Source organism: Nansenia antarctica, assembly GCF_963989245.1.
Source record: "Nansenia antarctica genome assembly, chromosome: 2".
Classification (NCBI taxonomy): domain Eukaryota; kingdom Metazoa; phylum Chordata; class Actinopteri; order Argentiniformes; family Microstomatidae; genus Nansenia; species Nansenia antarctica.
The window spans coordinates 16,171,322-16,187,543 of NC_137675.1; the positions used below are offsets into that span (position 1 = coordinate 16,171,322).

The 16,222-nt window shown below is 43.6% G+C and overlaps 1 protein-coding gene across 1 annotated transcript in view; it reads right to left on the reverse strand.

Annotated features, from left to right (window-relative positions):
• Nucleotides 1–12,608, reverse strand: part of sorcs1 (sortilin-related VPS10 domain containing receptor 1) — a gene marked incomplete at both ends in the record, with an annotated part of 119,278 nt that extends 106,670 nt beyond the window's left edge. The window contains one exon of the mRNA XM_080522521.1: nt 11,820–12,608. Coding sequence (XP_080378647.1) covers nt 11,820–12,608 — 789 coding nt within the window. The remainder of the gene's footprint in view (nt 1–11,819) is intronic.
• Nucleotides 12,609–16,222: the final 3,614 nt, after the last annotated feature.

Consider the following 16,222-nt stretch of genomic DNA (forward strand, 5'->3'; position numbering starts at 1 on the left):
TCTCTCTCTCTCTCTCTCTCTCTCTCTCTCTCTCTCTCTCTCTCTCTCTCTCTCTCTCTCTCTCTCTCTCTCTCCAGTGTGCCACTGTAGGTGTCAAAATATCACTTGATGGTTTTTAATGGAGACTGATCGGTGGGTTTCTGGCCCGGAGAGCGTTGGCATTGACAACGGGAGGCGATCAAAGCAGGTGAAGGCTACATGGTAATTCGCTGGGTGATGAGCGGGTTGAGGTAAACATGTTTAGACCTGGGCAGATGTGGCAGGTAGGTCTCTCCAGATGTCTTCATCTGTCTCTGACGTGTCTTTTCAAAGACACCGGGCACACAGATGGGGCCTGCCAAAAGCGTCAAGCGTTGTTCTCCCTCCGCTATTCTTATTACAAAAACCAAATGGCCACGGTTTTCCACCGAATCTGCCTGAGGGGCCTCCAGAGGGAGGTCGAGGAATCAAAACTCCTTCAAAAGTGAAGTCGGCATTAGAAGTCAATTTATATAAAACTACCCAACCAAAGTCAACAAATAACCATCTAACCATGTAAACAAAGAGATTATGCATCGACTTGATTCGCCCACAGAGTATGTAAACTTTCATATGCGCCGCTTAGGATTCAAAGGAAAGAACACCTTTGGACATGATTTATTTAATGTATTAATTCACACCTGCCTTTGAAATGCCTCTCGCCTTTGCAAGACGGGGGCCCTTCCCCTCCACGGCAGCTGTTTGAAGTTGCTTTCCAGGGATTCTTTTTTTTTTCCATAAATCCTCATTTAATATTAATACCTCTTTATTCAATCTGTTAATAGACTAGCGTTCACCCGACTTGAATTCTAAACCAACAGTAGGGGAAGAATAACCCCTAACATAAGGACAGAAGAGCTACAGTTCCTCTCAGTCCAATATGCACAGTTCTAAGGAGGGTGATACTGAAACGAAATTATTGTCCTCTCTTTTCTGTCTCATTTTGATTATCAGCACCCATTTATAAGGGGGGTTATTTCTCCACCTCTCTTTCTCTGCTCACTTTGAAGTACCGACATTTTGTGACCAAATAGTGCATGCCAGACACAACGTGTCCCCTTTTTTGCTTTCAACCTAGAGATAATAAAGAGAAATAGAGGAGATGGAGGGAACAAAATAATTAAGAGAGAGAGTGTGATTGTGTGTGTGTGTGTGTGTGTGTGTGTGTGTGTGTGTGTGTGTGACATATGTCATTTACAAACTGTGTGAGTTGTTGGAGGTTAATTCTATACACCACAGTGTTATTTTGTTGCATAATGAATAACTTTGCACCTTAAACTCTGGGGTCTTAACAACATTAATATTGTTTTTATTCTTAGCTCTGTCTCTTTCTGCGGTCTCGCTTTGCACGTTTGGAACCATCCAGTATTCTACAGTAAATCCTGCAGCCTACAGCAGACACATGAACTCTGAAACATTTTGTGTCAGGTAGTTTTGAGAACAGCAGGCAGCAAGCAGTCTTGGTTGTTGGTATAGGCCTACTGCATGTTTAATAATATCTAGAGGAAATGTCAATTACACCATGTTAGCTCACAAGGCACATAACGATCATAAGAAATATTGTAGACTTAATTAACCGGTAAGACAAATTAAATAATAACAGTTATGCTGAATATGTTCGGTATAATTACATTGGAATATTCTGGCCTGCGATTCAAAAGAAGTTCCCACTGTAGCCGAACCTGATATACTGTGGAGTGATTCCAGTCACTTAGTACAGAGGATAATGTATAGCCTTGAGGGAAGACTAGTGGAGGGGGAAATCAAGGGACGGGTTCATTGTAATGCATGGAATGGAATGAGGAATGGTATCAAACACGTGTGTACAGATCAGATCATCTTCCGATGTCTACCTCCACTGGAAGACCGACAGTCTCTGATTGTTTGCGTTCTACAGTTCGCAATGTGGCAGGTTCTGGTAACTTAAGCACTTTGTGACTTTAATCACAAACTGTATTTGTAAAAAGCACTATTCAAATCCATTTGATTGTGCAGTCACAGTGAGGACTAACTTGGATTATGCTTGCCACCCGCCAAGTTCGCTAGCCAATTAAAGCACTTGGATGATGAGGATACCGTGCCCTTGCTCTGAACCGTGCCTCTAGCCCTGTTTGGCCTTGCAAGGACCAGGGGGGTAGAGGAAGCTAAAAGCCAGAGCACCAGATAGGCCCAGACTAAGCCCTGTTGAAGTGGAAAAGCAATCGGCCTTGGCACGCACAACGTAAGCCTCACTGTGGAAAGCGAGCTATTAAGTGCTACAGTTCATGAACACAGAGTCTAATGGGTGTGCATTACTGTAGCTGTTGAAAGGGAAAATAAAAATAAAAATGGAATCTAGAAGTCTCTGTCGTTTCCAAAGGCCGAAATCAGGTGCATCACCAGGTTGAGTTAGTGGCATATGAATGAATGAATGAATGAATGGACTTTATTGTCATTGCTACAGTACAGGTACCAAACAACGAAATTTAGGAGGGGTGGCTCCCCTGGTGTTAGGAAAGGGAAGAAAAAAAAAAATTTAGAAAAAGAAAAAAATCACAAGAAGGTAAGGAGCTGGTTTACATAAATAAAGGCTATGTACACAATCCACTGTACTATACTGCACAGATAGTCAACTAGGGTTGTCATATTGCACAATAGTATTTTTTCACGTTATTTAAAGTGTCACAGTTTGCAGGCTTGAAATGTACATGTTTGTGCCTCAGCACTACACCTGATTTTTTCAGTCCAGCAGCTGCCATACAATCCGTCCAGACTGTCCAGGGCCCAGAACTTAGGTCTTTGCTGTGTTCAGGGCCTGGACGGCCCTGTGGTAGAAGCAGTTCTTCAGTCTGTTTGTCTTAGCGGCCGGGGTCCTGTACCTCCTTTTCGAGGGCAGCCTGGTAAAGTGTACGTGCCCAGGGTGGGTCGGGTCCCTGGAGATCTTTGAGGCCTTCCTGAGAAGGCCTCAAAGCCTCCTCCCTCCTCCTCCCTCCCACAGTGGTGCTTGTTGAGAAAACACACATGTGTGTGTTCCGGTCATCTCTAAAGGTCTTTGCACACCAATGCGTGCGTTTTCGCATGCGTATTTTTTAATCCGTCATTCGGAAAAAACGTTACGCACCGAGACCTTGCACACCGGTCCGTTGCGGAGTCCGTTGCGTTTTTTTACGTTGTGAACTTTCGCAATATGCACTCTACATTCAAACCATCCATCTGGAATACCCAGGGATACGCAGACAGCAGAAGTAGAATAGAAAAAGAAACCGCTATAACCAGCTGAATGATGTACCTGTATGATGCACTGACAGTCTGTGACAGTGTGTGCACCTGCCCGGACCCTGCCCTTCTGCCTGAGTTTGAGTATGATGCTGCCCAAATGAATGTTATTGTTTAGTGCTGTACGCTTTCGTGGTATTATATTGTGTGAATTATCATCTGTATGTTGTTTTTCTTTCACTCAACCGCCGAGATAATACTTGAGACATGTACTTCTGTAAACATTAATCCAACTGTCCTACAGTTCTAATTGGACGATGTGTCCCAGTCTATACCATGGCGGAGTGGTCAAAAACAACTCTCAAAAGGCTTTTGACGGACGCGAAAAACGCAGAAAATCGAACCTGTTGCGTTTTTTTTTTTGACGGACGAATTATTACGGATTGGTGTGCAAGCGTGGTTGACACAACATGAGTTCTAATTTATTTTTTAACGGACGTAAAAAACGCGCGTAAAAAACGCGTTGGTGTGCAAGGGCCTTAACGCTATATCTGGCCTGGTCAATTAACTTGAGTAGCCATCTCATCCTCATTTGCTTCCTGCCCGACAGAGTCCTTCTCCATTGAAAATGCATGGGATTCAATTTGTACTGCCGCAATTGCTCTATACAATTCTGGACCTGATCAACTCTGAGATGGGAATCTTCCAGCTTCCTAAAAAAGACCCCCTGACAGTCTTTCAATAGCAACAACAATTGTCCATGTCAATCTGAATTGCTAAGGGGGACAGGGTTTCCCAAGGAAATGACTAATGTGTATCCACTCTCGCCACAGCAATTCATACCCTTTTTCCCCAAGACGGAACGCGTGTAGTCAGACACTCCCACCTAATGCAGTTATGTCAGTCATCATCTCCAGTTTGAATTGTGGTTATATTGCAACCTAATTTGCCATCGTGGTTGTCGTGGTCATCCCTCATCCCTCTGTTGTTATTTACTCTAGGAGCATCAGATCTGAAATCACGTAACTGTTGGTGTGAGATAACCTTACTAGATCTTTCAAGGAGTGGAACTCTCTCAAAGCTGAATAACAACAATCATCTGACTGTCTCCAGGGGAACATCTCAGCTTACCAAAATCTAAATTACATATGATATTCAAGGCCTCACCCCTTATACTTACATGTTCCATTCTTTGAGAGTTTAAGGTCAACCTCCACTTAACCGAGCAACTAGAACATTTTGAACATTCATTTCAAATTCACAGCAAAACCATCCCGGCCCTGAACATAAAATGATTCAATATGGTTACATTCCAATCTGAAATGAGAAATAAATATCTGACAAAAGGGATCTAAAAGCAAACATTTCCTGCAGTGGGCAGATTATACTCCATACCTCCACAGTAGACAGACTATGCCTTTGCAATAACATGGTAATCAAAGAAATCTGTCAGTTGAGATGTGCAAAACGCATTCACGCTTTCCTGCTTAGAAGGACAAGTCGGCCTAGTTGTGTTCCACATATTACCAATTATTCATGCATTTCATGTCCTATTTGTCAGTCCATAAGCAGCTGTGAATACCTTAATCTATACATTTTGATCGCAATGATCACTTTAAGAGTGTTTGTATTGTAATGAAAGTAACTGAATTATCATGCGCCACTCAAATTATTTTCCTCAACAGTAAAATGTCCTAAAATGTCTACAGTATACATACAAAACCAGATTAAAGGAACATCTGTGACCACAACATCCACAACAATCCAATAACTTGTATTGTAACTACTTGTATGGCCCCCACCCCCCCCACACACACACACATGCGGTACAATGACTCTCAGTACCCCCCCCCCCCCACACACACACACACACACACACACACACACACATACACACACCACACTGTGGTCAACCCAATTTAGCCTTTGCACTACTGCTCGAATGCACACACCCCTGGTGTCAATGTGAACACTCAATTACCCTTGCACTACTGCTGTTTACAAATACTGCCTTGCACTTACCATATTGTTGCACATTGCACATAGCTCCTTCGATAGTCACAATTTATGCATCTGTACATACCATACTGTACACTACGCTACCTTAACTGTACATAGCTCATAACTGTATATAGCTCTAACTACCGTACTTGCCATACTGTACCTATCACTATCACTGTCATGTTTTTATATCATGTTTTGTATCACTATTTGCACTTCTGGTTAGATGCTAAACTGCATTTAGTTGTCTGGTACTTATACTCTGCAATGACAATTAAGTTGAATCTAATCTAATCTAATTACATACTGTGCTGCTTGCTTCCGCAAGTGTTCGAGTAGGTTCACGGAAAGGCCGGAGCTACCCGCCCATCGACAATTATGACACAGTCTGGTCAATTGGTCCAAGTCGACAGCCGATTTAATGTTCTGACTTTTCTTTCGAAAAATGTAAATACATTTCAGCGTTGTTGAAAATCAATGACACACTAGTCAACTAACACAGCTTGTTTTGTGAGCCTGCTAACAATGTAAAGTAGTGTTATAGTTAACTAGGTAGCAGTGGGGATTAGTCTACTCACCAAATCCATTGCGTTGCAGTATTTTGGCTTGACTAGCGAGTTTGTGTTGTGATTTTCAACAACATTGAAATGTATTTCCGTGTTTCAAAATAAAAGTCAGAACATTTTGATTGGTTGCCGACTTGCGGCCCAAATGACCAGACTTTTTTCTTATTCTTTTTTTTAATACGTGGTCCACCCGCCACAGTCTCACAAAATCCTGTGGGAAACACTGCCTATTCATTGATCATCGATCGCCTCCAGAAAGGAAAAACATACTTAATTACTTCTTATAAATCAATCCCATGTTTTTTATTTTATTTTAGGCTTTCCCCAAACTAGTCTGCACTCGTTCCCCTTCCATACATAATTCATAGGACATATCCAAACAGCCATCAATTCCCCCTTCGAAATCGAAATGTGAGTGTGTTCCACCTTGAAGCCCGGACTCTGGACCGCGCTTGAATGCACCTCTAATGGTGTGCCCCGCTAAGCGCTACCACTACCGCTACCTCTCTCTCCCCCGCACCCCCTCCATCACCATCACTCACATCCTCCTGTCTATCTCCATCACAAGGCAGGACTAGGGAAGGCCTTTGAAAATAATGCCACCCGCCGCCTACTCAGGAAACCGCAGGAGGGTTAGGGGGGAGGATAATTCTCTCATGTCACTGGCATAGTGTGATACGTGTCACTGTACAGTACTTCTACGGAAGTGCGGCGAGAAGTGGATGACAGGGCTATGCTAATTTGGAATTAGTAATAGTCAAAAGATGAATTAGGGTTTGATGTGACAATGCTTTATGAAAAAAAAAATCATGTTTTACATGAATATAAATCAATATATAATATACTGTATGAATATGTTTTACATGACGGTTTAACATATGGCAGTGGATTTTAGATCACAAACTGCTTAGCTCCAATGGCCTTGCATTCCCAAATCACATCATTCACGCATGCAAACACGATTACTTCACCCTTGAATGTGGTGGAAAGGCCATAAAATCACCCTGATAGACCTGAAAATTGAACCAGTGGGTTTAAAACTGCCAATCCATTTACCCTCACACGCATTGAGGAGCAGGGGTTCGAGTGATTCAATTTCTATTGGTAAATGACAAATTTACTCCACTTAACACTACAAAGACTGCAAATTGACCAAACGCAAACATGAAGATGAAATCATATCAAAACATGATTGAGAGAGGATCTAAAGCAGAGAGTGAGAGGAGGAGAATGAAAAGGGGGAGGGGGAGGTAGTGGACTATCAGGACCTAAGGGGCACTTACTGAAATGAAGTGTGCACTCCTAAGGCCTCCTCCGTTTGGATTAGAGTGCCCAGGTACATTACTTATAAACTGCATTTTATTTGTCTGGTGTCCGCCCCAAGATGCTGACTGGCACGATCCTCATCGCAAGCTTTTCTCCTACCTTCCAACAACTCCGAGGGCTTTATTAGTTGTGATTATTTCCTTTGGGAATCGTCTGAAGCGAGGGAACCTGGGTGTGGTGGAGGTTTGTTTACAGGCAAATGAAGGCATGTGTTGCCAGATCAGTAAGTAAGTGCTGCCTAGTGGAGTGTGACGGTGTCTGCGTTCTCAGTCTGCGGCCCAGCACGCGCCTGGCAGCTCAATTATCACAGGCACGGAGACTGGAGTTAACTTACCTCGACGGGGGGGAAAGGACAGGGAGAGGGGGCGGGCTTGGACATGTTCTCTTGAGTGTGATAATTATGTAAAGGTTTAGTTACTCCAAGATTGTTAGCCTGAGTATTAACTAAGTCGTATTAACTGAATATTAGTACCATATTAGTATCATTATCATGAACAACCGTCACTGCATATGTGGAAGTATTGCAATACAAATAGAAAAAGAACTACTATAACTATTCTTGGCGATTTAATAATTTGATCAGGGCTCGCCTTTGAAAGATATATTTCTATCTCAGTGTAACTAACCTGGATACATAAATAATCAAAAGATCCAGAATCATTTCTAATAAGTTGCTGTTACTGCTGTTTGTATTCAGGCCATGCTACAGGATGACTCACTCTCTAGTAAGTATGAGATGGTGGCTTGGTGGGAATACAACAAGACTAATGGCGAGGTAGTTAGTGCCAAACTACGAGGAGGAATACACCCAAAAAAAGCTTCTCGGAACGTTTCTGGCAGCATCACTGACTATCTAGTAGTGAGTTGTAGCGAAACTGCTGTTCTGCAAGTGTCAGGTTAGCAGATGCCTCATGTACTGCAAATTGGCTGTTTGATTTTGGCCATCTTGAATAACAGGTTGTACATTTGTTTGCTGTAATGCTGACACCAGGACTACACACTCGTTGACACCACCCGATTGTTTTGAAAATGAGTGCATTAAGGGTGTTTGATGAGGTACAGTAGGAAAACACGAGAGATAAGGCAGGTTTGGGCTGTAAACTGCTCCACTGCTGTACGAGCCGGCAGAGAAGCATAAATAGATTATCTCAACACATACAGAAGCGACGTGAGACCGTCGGCTCGTAGACAGCTGGTGTTTCTCACAACACTTTCAGGAACTTCATGTGATGAACTTCTCACTAATTGGCGACAAAAATGTCTACTTCTGTTCAGCGGGAGGAAAAACTTCTCTAAAATTCACTTTTGTGCCTGTGTCTTTGATCACAGTGTCCTCAGATCTGATTTTCATTTTCAATATGGTTTTCTTTTTGTCGTTAGTTGCCATGTCAAAGCTGTCTCAACAGGGACAAATTGGTACATGCAGGTGATAGCTTTAACAAGGGGTTTCTCAATAAAACAGGAACTCATATGGTAATAAAGGGTATCTGTGGAGGTACTGGATCTAATCTCACAGGTGGAAGGGATCAGGGGAGGCTTGTAGAGGTAGAAATTGGAGGATGGGCTCATTGTAGCGCATGGAATTCCATATGTTACAATGAGCCCATCCTCCAATTTCTACCTCCACCTACCTCCCATTCCTTATTCCATTCCATGTGTTACAACAATGAGCCCGTCCTCCGAATTTCTGCCTCCAATAGCATCCACTGGAAGAGCTACAGTCTCACACGTTGACATCCATCTAATTTCTAATCTCTATCGATACCCATGATCCACCTGGTCACATCCTACGACTCGGCAAGTAGTAGAAGCCCAAGTGTAAACTTGTGAAACGGATTGACGATATGTCAGCCTGGATTGTGTTAGGTTGAGCGACAAGTCGAAGTACTTAATGCCTGACATTTCAATCATGTAAACACATACAGTCTCCTGCCACATGCTGTGTAATATGCCACAGGTCCCCCATAGGGAAACTTTGCTGTAACCTTTCAGATTTCCAAGTCTCAGGACTGTCACAACAGGGGACAGAATGCAGAAATACAAATACAGTAACAACCACTTTTTAAATGGCATTTTTGATCAGTGAGGTCAAGTAGACAGATAAGTTAGATGTTATTAGACATCTTATGAGCTACACAAATCGGTAGTTGATATGGTGTGTGTGTGTGTGTGTGTGTGTGTGTGTGTGTGTGTGTGTGTGTGTGTGCGCGTGTGTGTGTGCGTGTGTGCGTGCGTGTGCGTGCGTGGGTCCTTCCCTCCCTCCCTCCACACCCCCATACAATGTGAAATGCTTTGAGCATGGGAAAAGCATAAATCCAATCCATCATCATCATCCGAACATCATTTCCAATCAGATTTCAGAGTATGCACCTTTTACAATGTACACAGCTCGCCTTCAATTCATCTGCTCTGTGATTGCATCTCCCACTGTCTCTAGGGGAATTATGAGGTGGCAAGTTCCAATCTGGCATACACACGAAGCATATGGGATATCATTAAAATTGGGTAAATGTAAATGCCCAAGAGGTTGGATATACAGAACAGAACAGTCTCAACGATACAGTTCTATTTATATCTACATCTTAGACAGTTACATCTTAACTGTCCATAGCTTCTCCCTTGTCTGTATATATCACACTGTACATAATTATCTGTTCATACTTTTATGGCTTTTGCACTATGCACTATTGCATCTGGTCAGATGCCAAACTGCGTTTCGTTGTCTTTGTACTCGGTCAATGACAATTAAATTGAATCTGAATCTGAATCTATTTCTACTTGACGGAACATCGTCAGCTAACCTGTTTCACTGGTTCTGCCTGGATGCGGTTCAGACCGTAAAACGGAAGATCTTCTGTTTCTGCATATAGCAATAAACTCTACATATTTAATGCAGGGGTCTATTCTTGTTCATTACAAATCCGCTTGCGTCAGGAGAGAGAATACAAGGGAATTGTTTCAGTTACCAGTCTATTAATACCACAAAACAACTTCAGACTGCATAGTAGTGACATACTGTAGGACTACAGAGGCTATTTTACATTAAGATCGATACCTTTGATACTTGTGTATTAACTCTGTAATAACACTAGTAATAACATTGTACTAGCATGATGTTACAAAGTACTTCGGTAATAGCAGCACATAGTAATTGAGCAGTTTAAGTTATTGTGAAATAAAGACTGTTGTTCATAAATAGTTTTGCTATAGTTATTACAATGTTATATCACAGGTATCAGGTATGGGGGGCAACTTGTATATACAGTGTTACTGTCTAGGATAACAATGGTGGATGGAAAAGTAGTGCAGTATTATTTTTGACATTGTCGTGGAGAAATAGGTCATAGGATGTGGTGATTTTGACATGTGCCGTCTCAAGTCTCAAGTGTGTGGTCACAATTTGGAAGAAGCAAATCTTTCAAACCCAGAGAAACACCTGAGGCTTGGGGGGGGGCAATTGGGGGGGGGGGGGTAATTTCAGAGGGGTATGGGAGCTGCTGGAAGCAGAAATTAGAAGGACATCGCTTTTGTTACAGACAGGACTAAGCCATGTGGGGGTACTAAAAAACAACAACAAAAAGTAGAGTTAGAACCAAAAATCTTAGGGTTCTACATTTAGGGTTATATAGGGTTCTACATTTGTCTCTGTAGCGGAACCTTTGGAACCCAAAGGGTAACTATATAGAGCCCAAACTAGTTCTTCAAGGGGTTCCCCTACAGGGACAAATGAAGTACTTTGAGTGTAATGAACAACTGTGGAGTTAGGCTATAGAAGGTATGCCTATAGCATGGTGTGTTTGGGTAGGCTGTTACTGTTAGAGACCCCATCCAGTTGGTGAGGATGTTATTGTATACACTGCAACAATTAACTCAACATAAGACAGCATTGTTATCAAAAGTGAGCAGGATCCTTGATTGATACTTCTCACCACTAGGCCAGACTCATCGAACCAGCTTCAGTGTAATAGAAACCGGGGAAAAAACGGATCCATAATTATGAATCTTCAAGTCAGAGAGATGGTGTCATTATGAATGGGGGGAAAGTTGATAGTATGGTATTAGGCATGCAAAATGTGTAGGCTTTATAGTAGTAAGCAATTTGTCTAACAATCACTCGATTTCAATTAACAAGGAGAGATTCACGGCGCATAAACTGTGGCAAATACTCGGGATGAACAGTGCGCCCACTGTTGTCTCCACTGAGTGTAGGTTACCTCGGAATAAATCCTGCGAATCCTGAACTCACATACACACGCGCACTGCGCACACACACGCGCACGCACATACACACACATACACACACACACACACACACACTTATTGACCATTTTTTCCCTCAACGTAATATCGTGACGTTAGAATTATAAGGTTCTATCTCCATTTTTGTCAAAATTGAGTTTTTTACATAATCTGATCCATTAGGTGTTTATTAATGCCTGTGTGGTGTTATTTTTTTAAATGTTGACATTTTTTAGTTAGTAATTCATAAAACACAAAGGTTCCATCTCACAAAACATAATAATGGAATGTAAAAACTTTGACGCTCAATATCTCTGAACTACCCTAAACGGAGATAGAACCTTATAATTCTAAGCTCACGATATGGCAAAAATGACGGCTAAAATGAGTGCCTGTTCATCTCCATCTAGGCTGATGTAGATGCGCACATGGCCAAACTAAACAACGCTTGTGAATGGATGTGTTTTTACTTACACTGCTGTTCTGCCCAGACCAGTGCACCATGGCTTGATTGTGAGACGAATCCCCGGTCAAGGCAAAGGTGGAACTGGTGAGTTTTTGTTCGTCTTGCCTTGAATTACCCGTTCTCCTGTCCTCGCTGCTCCATCGCAACTCGGACCTGGTCACTCTGCGCCCAGCCGGTGCGGCGATGCCCTCCTCTCGCGGGTCACTCAAAGGCAACGACTCCTTGTTCCGAGATGAGCTAGACTTTACTTCAACATCCCTGTTATTAGGTTTCAGGCTGCCCCTTCGAACTCGGTGCTTGTATTGGTTGGCAGGTGGAGTTAAATCTGAGCGAGCCTTCCCGACACCTGTCTTCACATGACCGTTGATTTTGCGGCTGGAAACTTTGTCCTCGCGCGGGGTAAATTCACTCTCACCGTGGGGCATTCCACGACCGAGCGAGTTCTTTGAACGGAGCCTGTCGGTATCCCGTGTTCGCCTTGAATCGGTGTATTTCCCTTGGCCCCGGGCGCATTCAGCGGACCCAGCTGCACAATCAAGCTGGCGAGTTTCGGGACTTGCGGAATCAAACCTCGCTGCCCCCTCTCCGTTTCCAACTTCCCATCCAGACCCTGTTGCGAATTCTCCTGTGTCCATTTTAAGCAGTAATTCCTGTGTAGGCCTGCGCAACTTCTCCCCCGGTTGGCATGATCTGCAAGTTATCTCTGATTTGGTGGCAATGAAGAAAGAGACCATGATCAAAATCAGAAACCAAAGCGCACTGTGCCAAATAGGGCAAAACCTGACCCCCCTCTCCATTGCTGGTGGCTGAGAAATAATATGCTCTGTCTGGAAACAAGTCCTTTTTTGCTCAGCTTCACTCCCTTTGTGGCTGTAATTGATGTGCGGCGGCTTACAGAACTCCTCGCAAGTTGCGGCGCGTCCAATTGCTGTGTTGTAAAAAGTGCGGTTCGTCGAAGTGGTCCAAGTTGAAGGATGTGATCAAATGAAGCCCCGCGCGCGCGGGGGAGGAGCTGGTAGAATCCAGGAGAAAGATAGGGGAGATTTCCTGCGTCTCTGTTTTTGTTCCTCTCCACTCACGACGCATTTAATATCTTATTCATAAAGATAATTTTGAAACATATTTTCTTTATGGAAATAGGCTACTCTGCGCTCTCTCTCTCTCTCGCTCTCGCTCTCGCTCTCGCTCTCTCTCTCTCTCTCTCTCTCTCTCTCTCTCTCTCTCTCTCTCTCTCTTGATAGCCTCGACTTGTAACAGAAGATTGTATCATTATATGCGTAAAGGTATTGCTTCAAATGATGAGATGGGTTTTTGTATCCATAATGAAGCCATTTTAATTGCCTCGAACTAACTTGTACTGTTGGTCTCAGTGGGGTTTTCAGAAAATGTGAAAATATTAATAAAACTCCAATTAAGCACAATGTCACGATGATGCATGTGTGACTTATTATGCCATTATGAACAATTACGCATCCTGCATATGAAACATGCACATGAATATGCAACCTTTATCACATATAGAATATATATGCATGAGAATGTCATGGGCTTGTTCATGGATATGTAATTCACACTATCATGATACATGTTCGGTACAAAACATGCAACAGCTAAAAGGCTCTTGTTCACCTGGGACCTGGAACATGCGTATCTCTTTGGCAACATGCAGACTCAAAGTGAATGGAATAAACATAAATATAAGGCAATGATAATGAGCTGATGGTTTTCCTCTTCATACTGCAGAATCAGCATAAGAGAAGAACCCTGTAGACCGGTCAGTGTCAGTAACTTGAGGTAAACACAAACATGGTGAAACAAGTTCAGCTCCTTTGTTGCAGCTGTTGATATGATATATATTACTTGATACGTATGTCTTATTTATGCTGTAATTGTTATGGTGATGAACATTTAAAATGGTCAAAAACAACCCACAACAGCTGTGTTTTCACTCATTAATTTATTCTTGTTAAATTATACAATGTTAGGCGCTTAGTGTCATAGCACAATAATGAGCATACCACATACGTAACCCCAAGGTTCTTTTTTTATTCCGACCTTGACATATCCTGCATGTCATTCCTCCTCTTTCTCACCCATCTTTCCTGTCAATCTCTTCTGTCTCTAACCAAATAAAGCCGAAATGCCCTAAAAAACATTTAATATAACATATAACCAAAAAATCATTCTTTCTCAATGTTCTCAATGTTCCTCCTTCCTTTGCAGACCAAGGAGTTAAATTGCCCGACATGTCCTACCAGAGTCATTAAAGATGATAAGTGGTCTCTCTCCGTAGCACACAGCATTAAGCAGACACATTGGATTGGATTAATGGTACTGCGATGGACAGGCCCCACATGGCTAGGAGACACTTATCAAGCAGTTTGTGTGTGTGTGTGTGTGTGTGTGTGTGTGTGTGTGTGTGTGTGTGTTTGTGTGTGTGTGTGTGTGTGTGTGTGTGTGTTTGTGTGTGTGTGTCTGTCTCACACCCCATCATCTCAGAGCTAGGTCTGGATACTCCATCCATTCACAGGGAATCAATGCCCTGTCAATAGCAGAAATAGATTTTGAGAATGTTGCGAAATAAGATATTCAGCCGTAGTTTGTCTGATTTGTGTCCCTGCCTGATGCTCCTGGACTGTGAATGCAGCACGACAAGGTCAGGAGTCAAAGAGATGGGAAATGGGCTATTATACTACTATGCAAAAAGGTGGAGGTAGAAATCGGAGGACCGACTCATATATCAAACATTCATTACATTCTATGCATTACAATGAGCCCATCCTCCGATTTCCACTTCCACCAGCCTCCCCTGCTTCACAGCGATGGATACAAACTTACCACAGTGAAAGCTAGTGTGGATGATGAACTCCATATGGTATTGGGTAAGAATGGTCACACTCACACTGTACTGTTTGGAGTGAGTCCTCTAAACAATAAGCATGTATCATTTATAACAACAAATAATAACCGAAAATGGTAACATTTTGGTATAGTAAGTGGACCCAGGTGCAGTGCAGATAAAGTGTGCAAATTAGTAGGTTGCGGTACAAAACGAGAGGATCTTTTGTTGGATGGCGAATGCCTTTCTGAGGCGAACTGAGGGCTACAATTGGAAACCATGTCCTGGGGAAGGCCGTGGACCCGAAAGACGTGCTGGACCTCCAGTTTAGCAGTATCACGGGCCGGCGGCAGTTTAGGGAAGGTGATAAAGTGGGTAAAAAAATGGTCCACAAAGACTAGAATGGTTGGGAATGGGTAGTGGGTGGAGAAGCCCAGCAGAGGGTTGGTGGGAGCTTTTGTTCCGCGCGCACACTGTGCAGGTGGCCACGAAAGCTTGTGTGTCCTTCTCCGCTGTGGGCCACCAGAACCTCCTTCTGAGAAATTCCAGTGTCCTGGTGGCATCAGGGTGGCTGGTGAATGCCAACGGTCTGGGCTGAGGGCTGTCAGAGTTGTTAACGAGAGTACTAAAATTCCGGATGAAGCAGGAGGTCAATGGCACAGTCATAGGGTCTATGGGGAGTCATTTGTTGACCCGCTGCTTGCTTAAAACCTCTCCCAGATCCCAGTAAACCTGCTAATGCGGGAAAGTTCGGGCCAGATCTCACCCTCCGAGGGGTCCGGTGTCCTGGTGGAGATGGCTATGAGGGACCTTGGCGAGCAGGAACGAGGGGGTTGGCCATGGCTGTCGCAGGTTTTACCCCAGTGGAGGAGCTGGCCCGAAGATCAGTCTATGTGGGGGTTGTGGGTAGACAGCAAGGGTTGGCCGAGGACTAGAGGGCAATCGGGAGAATCGACTATGTGGAACTGTATCAGTTCCCTATGCCCCTCTCCTACCTGGAGATGCAGCAGAACCATGCACCGGGTTATCATACTTCCCCAAGGGCCGGCCATCCAACGCCATGACAGGGATTGGTTTGGGGAGAGTTAAAAGTGGAACACCCCACTGTTAGGCCAGACCCACATCTAGCAAATTCCGCGCCGCCCCCGAGTCAATTAACGCCCCTTTTGCGTGTCTCCTGGGTCGAAGGGTGAACGTCGACTCGCTAGAATCCCTCCCCACTGCCTAGGCTTCCCCGGAGACAGTTTGTCTGAGGTGCAGCGAGTGGGCTCTGGGTTGGGTTTATACTGGAGAGGCACGCAGAGAGTCAACCTCCTCTCATGCATCCGCTCATGACGACGGTTGTCCACCCATACCATCAGGTCGATGAGGGCGTCCAATGACTCAGGCAACTCCCTGAGTGCGAGCTCATTCTTGATGCTCTCAGACAGTCCCTGAACGTCGAGGACGTGCAACACCCATCCATAAAAGAAAATGTATTACACATTACACGTGGTCACAAAATAGATGTTTTCCTCAGAGTTGTCACATCTGGTTGATGAGGCAGCTCTTGATTGCGGCGAGAATAATTCT